The 12,785-nt window shown below is 40.5% G+C and overlaps 1 protein-coding gene across 1 annotated transcript in view; it reads right to left on the reverse strand.

Moving 5' to 3' along the window:
- The window catches only part of cfap251 (cilia and flagella associated protein 251), a 49,108-nt gene extending 36,923 nt beyond the window's left edge, over window positions 1-12,185 (reverse strand). Inside the window, 5 exon segments of the mRNA XM_055655714.1 lie at window positions 1,051-1,160; window positions 2,858-2,998; window positions 4,774-5,025; window positions 6,301-6,928; window positions 10,871-12,185. Of these exon segments, the coding sequence (XP_055511689.1) occupies window positions 1,051-1,160; window positions 2,858-2,998; window positions 4,774-5,025; window positions 6,301-6,855 (1,058 nt within the window). The 5' untranslated portion in view covers window positions 6,856-6,928; window positions 10,871-12,185.
- Window positions 12,186-12,785: the final 600 nt, after the last annotated feature.

The raw sequence follows: 12,785 nt of genomic DNA on the forward strand, positions 1-12,785 counted from the left end.
AAATATGCAGGCATTGCTGACAAGGCCAGCATATTTTATCCATCTCTAATAGCCTTTGGGAAGGTGGTTGTGAGCCACCTTCGAGAAACCCTTTGCACTCTGCATGTGGCTTCATTCTGGCAGTGGAGAGTATTAGTTGAGGCTAACTAATTGGGTCTTAGTTCAAGGAAGAATCCTAAGGGCTTCCTGATTTGTGAATGGATGTATACATGGACTGGATGTCCATGGTAAACACGAGGCGATGAAGACACTCAAGCTTTGCTGAAGATAACCAAGCAAATAATGTAATACGAATCAAGATAGTAATCAACGACAATGGAAAGTTTTCTGTTACAAGAGACCTTTTTTTAAAATACAAAAGACCACAGAATAGCAATTTCACAGATAAATTGTCTGATCCAATATAGGCAGTTCACTTTTCTGATTATTATAATTTTTGTTTGAGATGCATAATATCAAATTTTCTAACTCTTCATAATTCTTTATGTTGCTCTGAATATATATATACTTCTCAATCTTCAAAACGTCTGTCTATACTACCTCACTATGATGTGGTACTTGTTGAAATTATAAATGGGCAATATCAGCCAAAGACCATGAATTTCCCAGCAAATGGGTTGGATGGAAAATCTAGAACTAGTGCAGCCAAAAATTCTCTAATTTATTATCCAACAGCCCTGGAGTAACAAAGAACCCTCTAGAGGAACTCAGCAGACTGACGATGTTTCAGATTGGGACGGTTCATCTGCACTGAAAGAGCAGAGAAGACCTAGCCAATGTAGATAGATAGTTGAGGAGGGGGGTGTAAAATATTTTATAATAAAAAAAATAAATAAATAAAAAGACCTGGCAAACGATGCTGTAATAGAGCTTCTGCCTTCTCAGATACAGATAATGTACGGAGACCAACAGAAACAAGAAAGAACGAAAAATCTAATTATTTAAATTCTGCAATTAAAATGTTAGATATAGCATGTTAGAGGTACACCAATAATACAGACATATACAAAACGAATTTAATAAAATTAATTATTACATACTTAAACTTACCCTGAGAAAGTGTCCCATACAATAACTAAACTCTCTGAGCTTTGGTCTGCTGTTGCTATCCATCTCCTGTTGCCACACACAGCTATACATGAAATGAGGCTAGAATGACCCTAAAGAATTGTAAGTTATATAAGGAGATTAAAAATTGATTTCATACAAAATTGAGCATTTTAGATTTACTAATTAATTGCTTCATATTATTAGCAATCCTGCAGTTGACATTACTCAAACATTCAGTGCTAATTGCATTTTAAATTTGTGTTTTTAATGTTTTTAAATAGTGGGTTCACTCATGAATAAAATTAATCTCAATACGTATAATAATAATAATAACTTTATTTATAAAGCGCTTTTAGACAACATCAGTTACCACAAAGTGCTGTACATGGGAAGTCAACAAAAAGTTATTACAAACTACTAAAACCATTAAGACGACAAGACTATAAAAACAGTAAAAATTAAAAGACATTAAAAGCACTAAAAACAGGAACAATGTCTCAGCCAGTGTATAAAAGTGAGTTTTTAGGGAGGATTTAAAGATGGACAGTGAAGGGGCCTGTCTGATCTGCAGCGGCAAGGTGTTCCAGAGTGCCGGGGCAGCAACAGAAAAGGCTCTATCCCCTCTGAGCTTCCGCTTAGACCTTGGTATGATAGAATTGGTATCCTTATTAAATAAATAATGTATGGACTTCTACAAATGATGTGTGTAAGATGAATGCAGGTCTACTTGAACAAGAACAGCTGAACTACCTTTAGCAAGGGATCTTTCTGAAATTATTTAAAATTATTTATTATTGCCATGTGTACCAAAATTCAATGACAAACTTTGTTTGTGTACTATTCAGGCAAATCATGTCTTATATAAGTATCTCGTGGTAGTACAAAACAGAAAACAAAACTGAATGCAGAATAAAGTGTTACAGCTGCAGAGAAAGTGAACATAGGAAATAAGTGGTCAGGCCACACCGAGGTAAATTGGGATATCAAATCTTGACCCTTAGCATATGAGAGGTCCATTCAAGCCGTTCTTGAATCTGGTGGTACATGCTTTCAAACGTTCGTATTTTCTGCCTGAAGGGAGAAGGGAAAAGGCAGGATGACAGGGCTATGACTTGTCTTGTATTATGTTGGCTGCTTTTCCGAGGCAGCGGGAAGTGTAGATGGGGTTGATTGGGGTGGAGGCTGGTTTGCATGATGGACTGGGCTCAACTCTGCAATTTCTTGTGGTCTTGGGCAGAGCAGTTGCACTACCAATAGTGATGCACCTGGATAGGGTGCTTTCTAAGGTGCATCTGTAGAAATTTGTAAGAAACATTAGAGACTTCTGAGGAAGTAGTGTGTGTTTTTTTTTAACCACCATGGTGTCAATATAGGTCAGACCAAAACAAATTGTTTGTGAATAATTACACCAAGGAACCTGAAGCTCTCAACCATCTCTACCGCAGCACCACTGATGCAGGCAGGGGTGAGTACCCCACCCACTTCCTGAAGTTTATGACTAGCTCCTTCGTTTTGCTGACATTGAAGAGTCAAGGGAGAGAAGACAAAATCGGTATAAAATCTTAATTCTCTGTAAGGTAGATAAAATTAATATATTGGCAAAAGTGCAGTTTAGTTAAGAACATTCAGCATGGATTTGTACAAGACAAGTTATGTCTGACAAATCTTAATTCTTTTAGCAAATTGTAATGAATTACGTAAAATTGGCAATTGGCCCAACAGATCTTTGCCAGTATTGAACTACCTTTCCACTATTTCACATATCACTCTACTAACACGAAAACAAAATTATGTCCAAGTTACTTGCCTGCAATAGATGTTGACGGGTAATTGAAAAATTATTCATAACTGCAGTATGCGAAGAAGCATAAAGGATTAACCTCCTGTTGTCAATATGCAGAGCATATACTGGAGAATCTTTATTAATTCCAAAAGACCATATTAAGTTCTATTAAAAGAAAGCAAATATGTTCTATCTTTCAATTGCCTAATAGAAATATTTGTATTCCTTCCATTTTAAACAATTATGCAAGATAAGTGTATGACATTGAAGGCATGGTGTGTAAATACATATTTTTGATGCAAGCATAATTTCTGGTTGTTTTTTTGTACCACATGCAACGCAAGACCATCAATGTATGTTTTTTTACACAGCGGGTGGTGGCTGCCTGTGGTGAAGGCAGATAAGATAATCCATCCATATTAATATAATATGAAAGGGGGCGGTTAGTGCGTATGTGGAGGGGGTGGTTAGTGTGCGTGTGTGGAGGGGGTGGTTACTGTGTGTGTGACGCCGCAGGCTGCCACCCCCCTTCCATGTGTGTGTGTGTGTGTGTGTGTGTGTGTGTGTGTGTGTGTGTGTGTGTGTGTGTGTGTGTGTGTGTGTGTGTGTGTGCGCGCGCGCGCATCTTCTCGAAAAACGAGGCGCTAACGGTAAAGCCTTTACATATTCCGGTAGTGATTTTTCTTCTGGAGTCCAAAATCGCCTTATCTGAAAAATGCATTCATTATTTCTCCAGTTATTAATGAAAATGTTCACAAATCTTAACAGACTTGGGGGAAAAAAACAGCTGGCTTTCGCTGATGATGTCACAATGGATCTGCGTGCTGCCGTCTTGGGTCTGCGTGCTGCGAGTGATGTGCCCCCCCCGCCTCTCCCTCCTCTCCCCATTATTCAAAAGATGCACCTCTCACCCCCACCTCTCCCTCCTCCCTCCTCTTCCCCCCTTCTCCTCTTCCCCCCTCCTCCTCTTCCCCATCCTCCTCTTTTCCCCCCCCCCCTCCCTCCCCTCCCTCTCTCTCTCTCCCCCCCCCCTCCACTCCCTCCTCTCCCCCGTTATTCAAAAGACGCTCGGGGGTCGCTTTCTCTCGGGGATCGCTTTCTCTTGGCGCTTTCTCTCGGCTCCTCGGTCGGCTCCTCTCTCTCCCCCTATTCCTGTGCTGCACTATTCTATGTTCTACGTTCTAAGCCTGGAAAAAGGTGTGGTCTGCTTAAAATCTTTGTCTTCCTATGGATGGAATACTCCTGAGCAATACGTCAAGGTCCATGAAAACACCCTGCTGGAAGGGCAAGGGGAATATTCTGTGGGATGCAGGAAGAGAGAGCTCTTTTGTAATGCCAAACCTACCAAATCTCTTTTGCATACAATGTAAAAGGACATGGCATTATTGGGTGTGATGATTAAACAAAGAGAGATTGCTCTAGGCATGACTGCAATGTCCAACCATATTAACTGCAAATAAGTAAATATTGCTTGTGTTTGGATGAACTATCCATACAACATTTTCAGTGGGGTTTTTTTCCTATGAAATAAATTATCAAAAACAAATTGACCCAAAAGAACTGAAGCAGAATATTTTTTTTAATTTCCTAAATGATTAGTAATACCAAATAAAGAAGGTAAATATGTTAAAATTAGATTCTGATTGGCATAGTGTCTTAGAATATCAACATGGCTTTTCAAAAATTATTATTCTATTCCACAATGTCACCTCAGCTGTTATAGCTAATCTATAATACCTCCCTGTAACTTCTTAAAAAACCGTAACAATAATGTTTTGGCAATAGTTGTCAGCCTTCTTGAAGTGATTACTGTATAGCATGGGAGAGAGAATTTAAAAGTGGTGAAAAAAATATTAGATTAGGGTAGGAGGGAACAGACAATGTTCTTTTCCGCTGGACAAATTAATGTTATTTGGTAGTTGTAGCAAGGTAATTCTTACCAAAGAATTTTGCTTAATGTAGGAGTGTTCTTCAAACACAGTGTCACAAATTGCAGTATCAACCACTGAGGGGTCTGTCTGACATTCTGTCAGAGGAATGTCTGTTCCTACTGCCACTGCACAATGCCATAAATCCTGTAATATTGTGTCCACTTGGCACATCTCATCGGTACCCAGCCTTGGAGGAGCAGAAGCAAGCCGCTCCTCTCTATCTGTTTTAGGACCAACCAATCCTAAATCATCCTTTGTTTGCTGTAAAACAAAATAACAATTATTGATCTGCACTCAAATCTGTTATGTGCAGACAATTTTAATCAGTCCCAACTATTATATTTTATGCAGAATAGTCAGTCTTATGAACCATACAAACATTTGGAAACAATGATGAGGCAGACACAAAAAACATCTTAAACTTAAAATATCTTAAAATTAAAAAAAAAAATCATCAAAACAATATCTGAATTATAAATGAATAATGCATGGTAATCATTGTCCTAATGTTTGAAAAGACTTGGGTGGCAGGAGAATGGGGTTGAGAGGAAAAAATAGATCAGCTATGATTGCATGGCAGAGTAGACTCAATGTCTGAACGGCCTAATTCTGCTCCTCTGTCTATGGGCTTGTCAGAAACAATGCAATGTACAATACTACTGTCCACCATCTGAATACATAAAAGCAGTTAATTGTGATTTTTTTCTGTTCTCTATGCACTTTTTCACTGTACCTCGGTACACGTGACAATAAACTAAATTAAATATGAGATATTTAAGCATGGAACTACAAGGATACAGTGACAATTAATAACTGACATCAGATTGAGAAATTCTACTGTCGACATGAGACCATGAATGCAGCAGGTCTCAGCCTTTGAATAAGATCTTAACCAGAGGGCTGTCGAAGTTGGTTCAAAGGGCTGAAGCCATGGGGACACAATGCCCATATCCCCTGCTGTACTTGTGCCTGAATTCCTCCACCCAAAATATCTTAACCCTTCTCAATTGTCACTCCATGAACCAAATCCCACTCACTTGGGACCTCCCACTTATGTGCCTACCCAAATCTGTCCGCCATCAATCCTTCCTCATGACTATTTTCCCCCAATCTCTCATATCCCTGCAATCCCCTTTTCCAGTCACTTTGGTTCCTCACGAACCTCTTCCTGATTCCTCTCATCCCATCATGATCATCTTCCTCACAGCTCCCAATCAATTTCTCTTATTCATCTCTTCAGCCAATCTCTCCTTCCTCTGTGATTCCCCATTTTCAATCTGTTTCACCCGCTCTGAATAATCCCTTCCCTAATCTCCCGGCTCCCCCTGCTATCTTCTTTCCTAATCTCTCTTGCTCCTCCATTATCCCCATCTCCAATTTCTCACCATCCATCATTGTTTTCTAAACATATTTTCCTTCCCCTGTGATCCTCATCCACTCATTTTTCTCTTTGCCACGTCTCCCCACTATTTCCTTCCCCGTGTTCCCAGCCTGGCACCCCTACAATAAATAACATGTATCAATATTTGCACTGACCTGTCCTGTATCCAGGGACCTCGTGTCTCTCTCTGATTCTGGAATCTTTTCTGGGGAAGACTGAGGCTGATCTGTTATTGGGGTTGGTGGTGGACTTTGGTTTTCTGGTTTAACCTGATCCAATTGATCTTCAACTTTAATTTGTTCTTCACTTTCATTATCTTGTATGTTTTCCGTATGTTCATCTGATTGTGTATCAACATCAGGTGGTGGAGGAGTGAAGTGCTGTTCAGAACTTTCCGAGTCTACATCTTCAGGCACTATTTCATTCTGTTGATCAATAATGTCAATTTCTTTTGGCGTGTCTTTATTTCCATTCACATTATTATTAATAGTCTGTCCAGTCTCTTCAGGAGATGAAATTCTTTCACTCTCTGCAGCATATTCAGGGTCAGAGGAAACTTGAGTTGAAGCTTGAGTTTCCTCTGGTTTCAATATTCTTTCCTCGTCCAAAGTTTCTTCAATATCCTTAATTAATTCTTGAGGTTCTTCAGACATTAGACTTGTATCTTCACTTGTTATATTATTGGTGGGTTCCTTCTCACTTCCAGCCATATTTAATCACTGAAAAAAGTTTCATACATTGTAACTTCCCACATTGTAGATGTCCCACCTCAGCTGTAGTATTCTGTGTAGAAGATTGGAGGTTAGCAGTTGATACAAAGTGGAACGAAAACAACAGGGAAAATAGTGGACAATTTATTCAGTTGATTACAAAATCAGGCGATTTGCATGGAAATGTAGCCATCAAGGAGATGAAGTAAAGTAAATTAAAGACAGGGAAATAAATTACTTCAATTGAAGAATCGATGCAAAGAAGAAAAGGAAGACATCAAGGAATACCCTGGCAAAAACAATAATCCAGGATGGTTTGAATATACTTACGATCATGCGTGTATCTGAAACTGTGAAGGGTGAAGGTTAATTTGAAATACACATGGAATAGGATGGTGGCAGAGACATTTGATAAGGACAGTGATATAGCCAAAGGAGAGAGTTTTTGTCAATAAGTTAATTAAGAGAAGAAGGGAAACAGAAACCACTGAAGATGAGCAAAGTGAAAGAGATAGGTGGACCCAGCAAAGAGTGGAAGAGAACTTCTTCAAGATGGGCATTCCTGGGGGAGAGGAGGCAGTCCATTACAACTGAAAAGCAAACAATTGCTGAGGTTGAAAAATTGATAATAAATGCAGAAAAAGGTGGAGATGACCAGCAAATCAGGTAATATTTGTGGCAAGAGAACCAGAGTTAACATTTTGGTTAGTGGTGCCACATCAGAATCATAAAACAGATATCTTGCATCCACTCTCCTGCTATTTAATTAGCCTCACTTTCCTGCTCCATCCCCATAGATTCTAAACTTTTTAAACAAGTATTTAATGCAACCAAAAAACAAATTTTCTGTTCTGATTTACACCTTCTCTTACCTTCCTCAAACCAAACGTTGCTCGACAATGACTCCAAGATGATTGATTTAAGATCCTCTCACTACTGGTTTACAAGGTTCAAGCACAGTCGATCCAACTGCTGATTCATACTTTAGTATCCTATGGGCCTTCATAGGACACTGTAGGTCAAAAACAACACCAGAGGTGCGTTCAAAAAATATTGGTAAAATCATGTAGAAACAGAGAACTGCTGAAGCTGGTTTACCAAGGAAAGACAAAAAATGCTGGAGTAACTCAGCGGGACAGGTACACCCATTACACCCCTGGGGGATATGGATAGTGACATTTTGGGTTGGGACTTCTTCAGACTCGTGAATATTATGTTGTGGCATGTCCACGACTATGCTCTTACAGCAATATAATAATCAATTATTAAATAACAATTGGGGAATTTAGTCTGCATACAGGCAGGACGAAACAACTGAACGATAACAATGTGAAGAATTAATTTATAGAATGCATGAGATTATTTCAGATCAATATGCTGAGAAACCAGTATGATAACATGCTACTTTGGTTCTGGCTGCTCTAAGAAGTATTAATAAATGAGCTTTCAGTTAAGGGGATTTAGGGCAGTGTTATTATATTATAGAAATTAATATAAGAATATTGCACATCATTTGGACCTAATAAAACATATAATGCACGTAATGTGTGCATTGGCTATGATAAATTAGGAAATTGCAACAAAATCTGTGACAGTAAACATGTAATAACTAAGATTTAAAGAATTAATATATTGTTTACAAGTAATATGTATGACTTTAAACAAAACAGAAACCTAATCCCACTCCCTCTCCCCTTGTCCATCAAATTGATTCCTGGGTTGGAGAATTTATCACATGTGGAGAAATAATGTAGACTGGACCTGGGCAGATTCAAAAATACTTATGGGGGTTTATTGCAGTAAATGCAGAGTTATTGTCTCTCCTGTCTGTTATCTATATTACTAAACATCTGATCTTGACCACTTCCTTTCGTTCTGTATATTGATTTTAGACAAAACGCTGCGACTTACGGCTGTGATGTTTGGCCATCTTACTCAGAGCCCCCCTCCGCTGCGCAGGACAAGAGGATTTTTCCCATTGATGAAAAATAAAAGAGTTGTTAGTGTTTAAAAAATGTTGAGATTCTCTCTCCTGAAGGCCACGCCCCTTCCGGAGGGACTATAAAACCTGGAAGTGTTGAGTGCCTTAGTCTCTCTGCAAGATGGACGAGAGGGTCACGTCTCTCAGTCTGAGCTGTGAATAACACTGAACACATGTACAGTAAACTGTGAGTGGTTTTACTGACATGTCAGTGCTCTTAATGTGGTTTGAAAATATAGTTTGGAAATGCTAAAGCTGTGTTGCCTTTGGTTTGGAAATGCTAAAGCTGTGTTGCCTTTGGTTTGAAAATGCTAAAGCTGTGAGGCCTAATTAAAGTTGCCTTGCCTTTTTAAAGTTGCCTTGCCCAATTAAAGTTGCCTTGCCTAATTCATTCCCATCGATGAAAAATAAGAGTTATAAGTGTTTTAAAAATGTTGAGATTCTCTCTCCTGTCAATCACGCCATGAAGGCCACACCCCTTCTGGTGGGAGAGGGAGGGACTATAAAACCCAGAAGTGTGGGGGCGGCTCAGTCTTTGCAAGATGGAGGAGGGAGAGGTCACGACTTGCTGTCTTTAGTGGCCTTGCACCCTGCTTGAAATGGTATGAAACTGCACTTGAATTTGGTGGCCTTGCACCCTGCTTGAAATGGAATTTCAAGGAATAGCCGTGAGTCAACTGCCAGCCGCCAGCCGTGAGTGAGCTGCCAGCACAACAGGCTTGAGTGACTGAGCCACCAGCCCAAGAATCCACTCGGCCCACAATGTCCATACTAGCCCTCTGGAAACCAGTCACTTCAGCCCACAACACCCATACTAGCACTCCAGAAAGTACCCAACCCACTGGCCACCAATATTGGAATTGGTGTAGAGGTGGAATATTGCGTTGGGGGACCAGCCCTCCCTTGTGATGCTGGGATATATTTGGTCACAATCCCAAGACAATGTTCAGCCATTCAAGACAGATGAGAAATACTTTATCCAGTCTTTGGAATTCCCTTACAAATAGACTGTTGTGCTCATTTGCTCAGAGGAATAAAGGCAAAAACAATGGATATTTAGTTGGTATTGATATATTTGATGAGATATGGTCTTATTAAACAGTGTAGTATGCACAAATAACTTAATTGCCTACCACTGCTGCTATATAAAGTAAAAGGATCAACCCTGATGTAATGTGAAGTACAGAAGGATCTGCAAGAGAGGTGGCAGGTGATCTTAAAATCAGATCACAGTTTGGCAAAGCTATAATACACAATCACAACAAATAAAGCCAATCAATCACTCAGATCAAAACTTTACAATCCTTCCACTTCAAAATGGGAATGGTGGTGGACAATAACACTAACAAAACACGAGGAGGCGGAAGCACCAGAACATCCTGATCTACTCCGATGGTGCAGCCCAGCAGGTGAATGCTAAAGGCAAGGGTGAAACATTTATAACCATGTTCTAACCATATATAACCTTGTTATAGAGAAGCAATCAGACCTGCTGAGTTACTCAGATATTTTGTCAAGTTTGTAATCCAGCATTTGCAGTTCCTTGTTTGTACATAAAACTTCTCCTGTGCCAATTGTATATTCCACATGACGTTGATCCTGAAATCGCCACCACCACTAAATCCATTCTTCAGTCAACTAGATTCACGTGAAAAGATCAACAACTGATCAAGGGCATTGAATGCAGCAAAAATTATGGTCCCATGCAGTTGCTAGCTATGAAACCAAAGTTACATTCCAATACTAGCCACTCTCCAGTACAGTTACTATATTGACTGGCGGCTCGCCTGCAGTCCATTTGCCTTTTCTTTTTTTTGTTTTATTTTGTCCTGTTGTTTTAGTTTATTTTAATAGTGTATGTGTGGGGGGTGTGGGATAAACTTGTTTTTAGTCTCTTCCCTCGGGAGGATGCGACCTTTTCTTGTCGTATCCCCCGTCTCCGTCTCCGTCTGCGCTGAGGCCTAATCGCGGAGCTGGCGGCCTCCAACTGGGACCGACCTCGAGGCTCTGGAGGCAGAGCCAGGACTTTCTTACCAACGTGAGGCTGGCCGACTTCGGGGCTGTGGTGGCGTTGCGGCGGCGGCGACCCGACTTCGGAGCCTCAGAGGTTCGGCCGCGGGCCCAGTGGACTTGGCCCCGGGCCCAGTGGAAGACATCGTCGGGAGCTTGCAGGTCCCAGGTTGGTGACCGGTTCTCCGGAGCACCCGCAACAGCGGGTTCGTCCGCTGGACTGGAAGGTGGCAGCTTCGGCAGCTACGACCGCCCCGGGCCGCGGAGTTTGAATCGGCCCGTTCGCGGAGCTCGGATTCAGCCGTGGGACTTACTTACCATCACCCGGTGGGGTCCCAACATCGGAAGCCTGGATCGCCTCAGAGCAGAGGAAGAACAAGGAGGGAAGAGACAAGGAGTTAAGACTTTTGCCTTCCATCACAGTGAGGAGGTGGATGGTAGACTCACTGTGGTGGATGTTAAATCTGTGTTTATTGTGTGTTTTGTTATTTTATTCTATGTTATGACTGCAAGGCAAAACGAAATTTCATTCAGACTGAAAAGTCTGAATGACAATAAAGGAATACAATACAATACAATACAATACCCAGCAATGTGAAAACATTGCCAGGCATGCTCTGCCAAAAACAACAAATTGAATCTAGATTCCTATCACCCAACCAGTTGGCTCTCAAACATGAGCAGTGATCAAAGGTGTTATCAACAGTGCTAGTAAACAACTTTCAATTGCCATTGATTTGCTCACTTGTGGCTTCAGACCACAATTCATACTCAGTTTAAACAATAACCAAAGAGCTCAATCTGAGATATGAGGTGAGAGTTACAGCTCTTGACATCGAGGCAGTATTAGGCCAAGTGTAGCATTAAGGAACTCTGGCAAAACTGAAGGCAAGAGGTACTGAGGTCAAATCATGGCATTAGGTCATGCCAAATTCAAGAAAATCTATAATCATGATCAATAGAATATATACCCTATCATTTCTTTTTGTTGACCAGATTGTTGTCAAATCTCCAACTATTGTATTGAAGGGCCACAATTTAATGATAACTGGGCATTAACATTGTATTTTTGTTATTTTCCATATTTAGGTTTCCTCATTAAAATCCATTTGGAGATATATGGGTTGTCACAAACGACCCTCTTTCTCAAAAGCCACAACTGAGAAGGAATTTAACCACTAAGAGAAAAGTATTTTTTCTATATCATTCTGAGATTGGAACCATGTTTGTTGGAAAATGTTTTCAACCATGTTCACTAATTACAATTAAGTCCTGTACAGGATTTGGACATTTCTAGCAATGTCAGTATTTTGTTGTTCATTCCTAATTGCCTTCATATGATGAAGACTATCCCATAACTTCTGAATTTTTCCCCGGTGGTAAAGGAAAAGTAATGGATGTCTAATTCATTACCCACCCACCCCCTTCCCTTCAAAACTTATCTCCCATCCACAAGTCCCTCATTTCCCTTTTCATCTCCAGCCTTTGTCACTCACTCCACCCATTTGCTAAACCTCCCTCATCTTACCTGCATTCACCCATCACTTCCCAGGCTTTATCTTGCCAACATCACTCGACTCCAACTCACCACCCCCCATTCCATCAGTCTGAGGAAGGGATTCGATCTGAAATGTTGCCTATCCATTCCTTCTACAAATGCTGCCTGGTACTCTGAGTTGTGAGTTCCTCCAGCACTTGTGTGTTTTGTTCACGATTCCAGCATCTGTAGTTCCTTGTGTCTTCATTATAACATGCGGTTGGTTGGTGGAAACGTTAGTGTTGCTTCCCCCATATTCTTGCTACCCTTATCCCTTTAGCTGGCTGTGGAAGTAAAGCTTTGACAGTTTGCTTTAGACAATATTGCAGCCACTACATACTGCGAAGTGCAGGAGTGAAAATTTAGCGGCGGGTAAATTGCAAGTCAAGAGGCCCCAGCTTT

Source organism: Leucoraja erinacea, chromosome 25, assembly GCF_028641065.1.
Source record: "Leucoraja erinacea ecotype New England chromosome 25, Leri_hhj_1, whole genome shotgun sequence".
In the NCBI taxonomy this organism is placed as follows: domain Eukaryota; kingdom Metazoa; phylum Chordata; class Chondrichthyes; order Rajiformes; family Rajidae; genus Leucoraja; species Leucoraja erinaceus.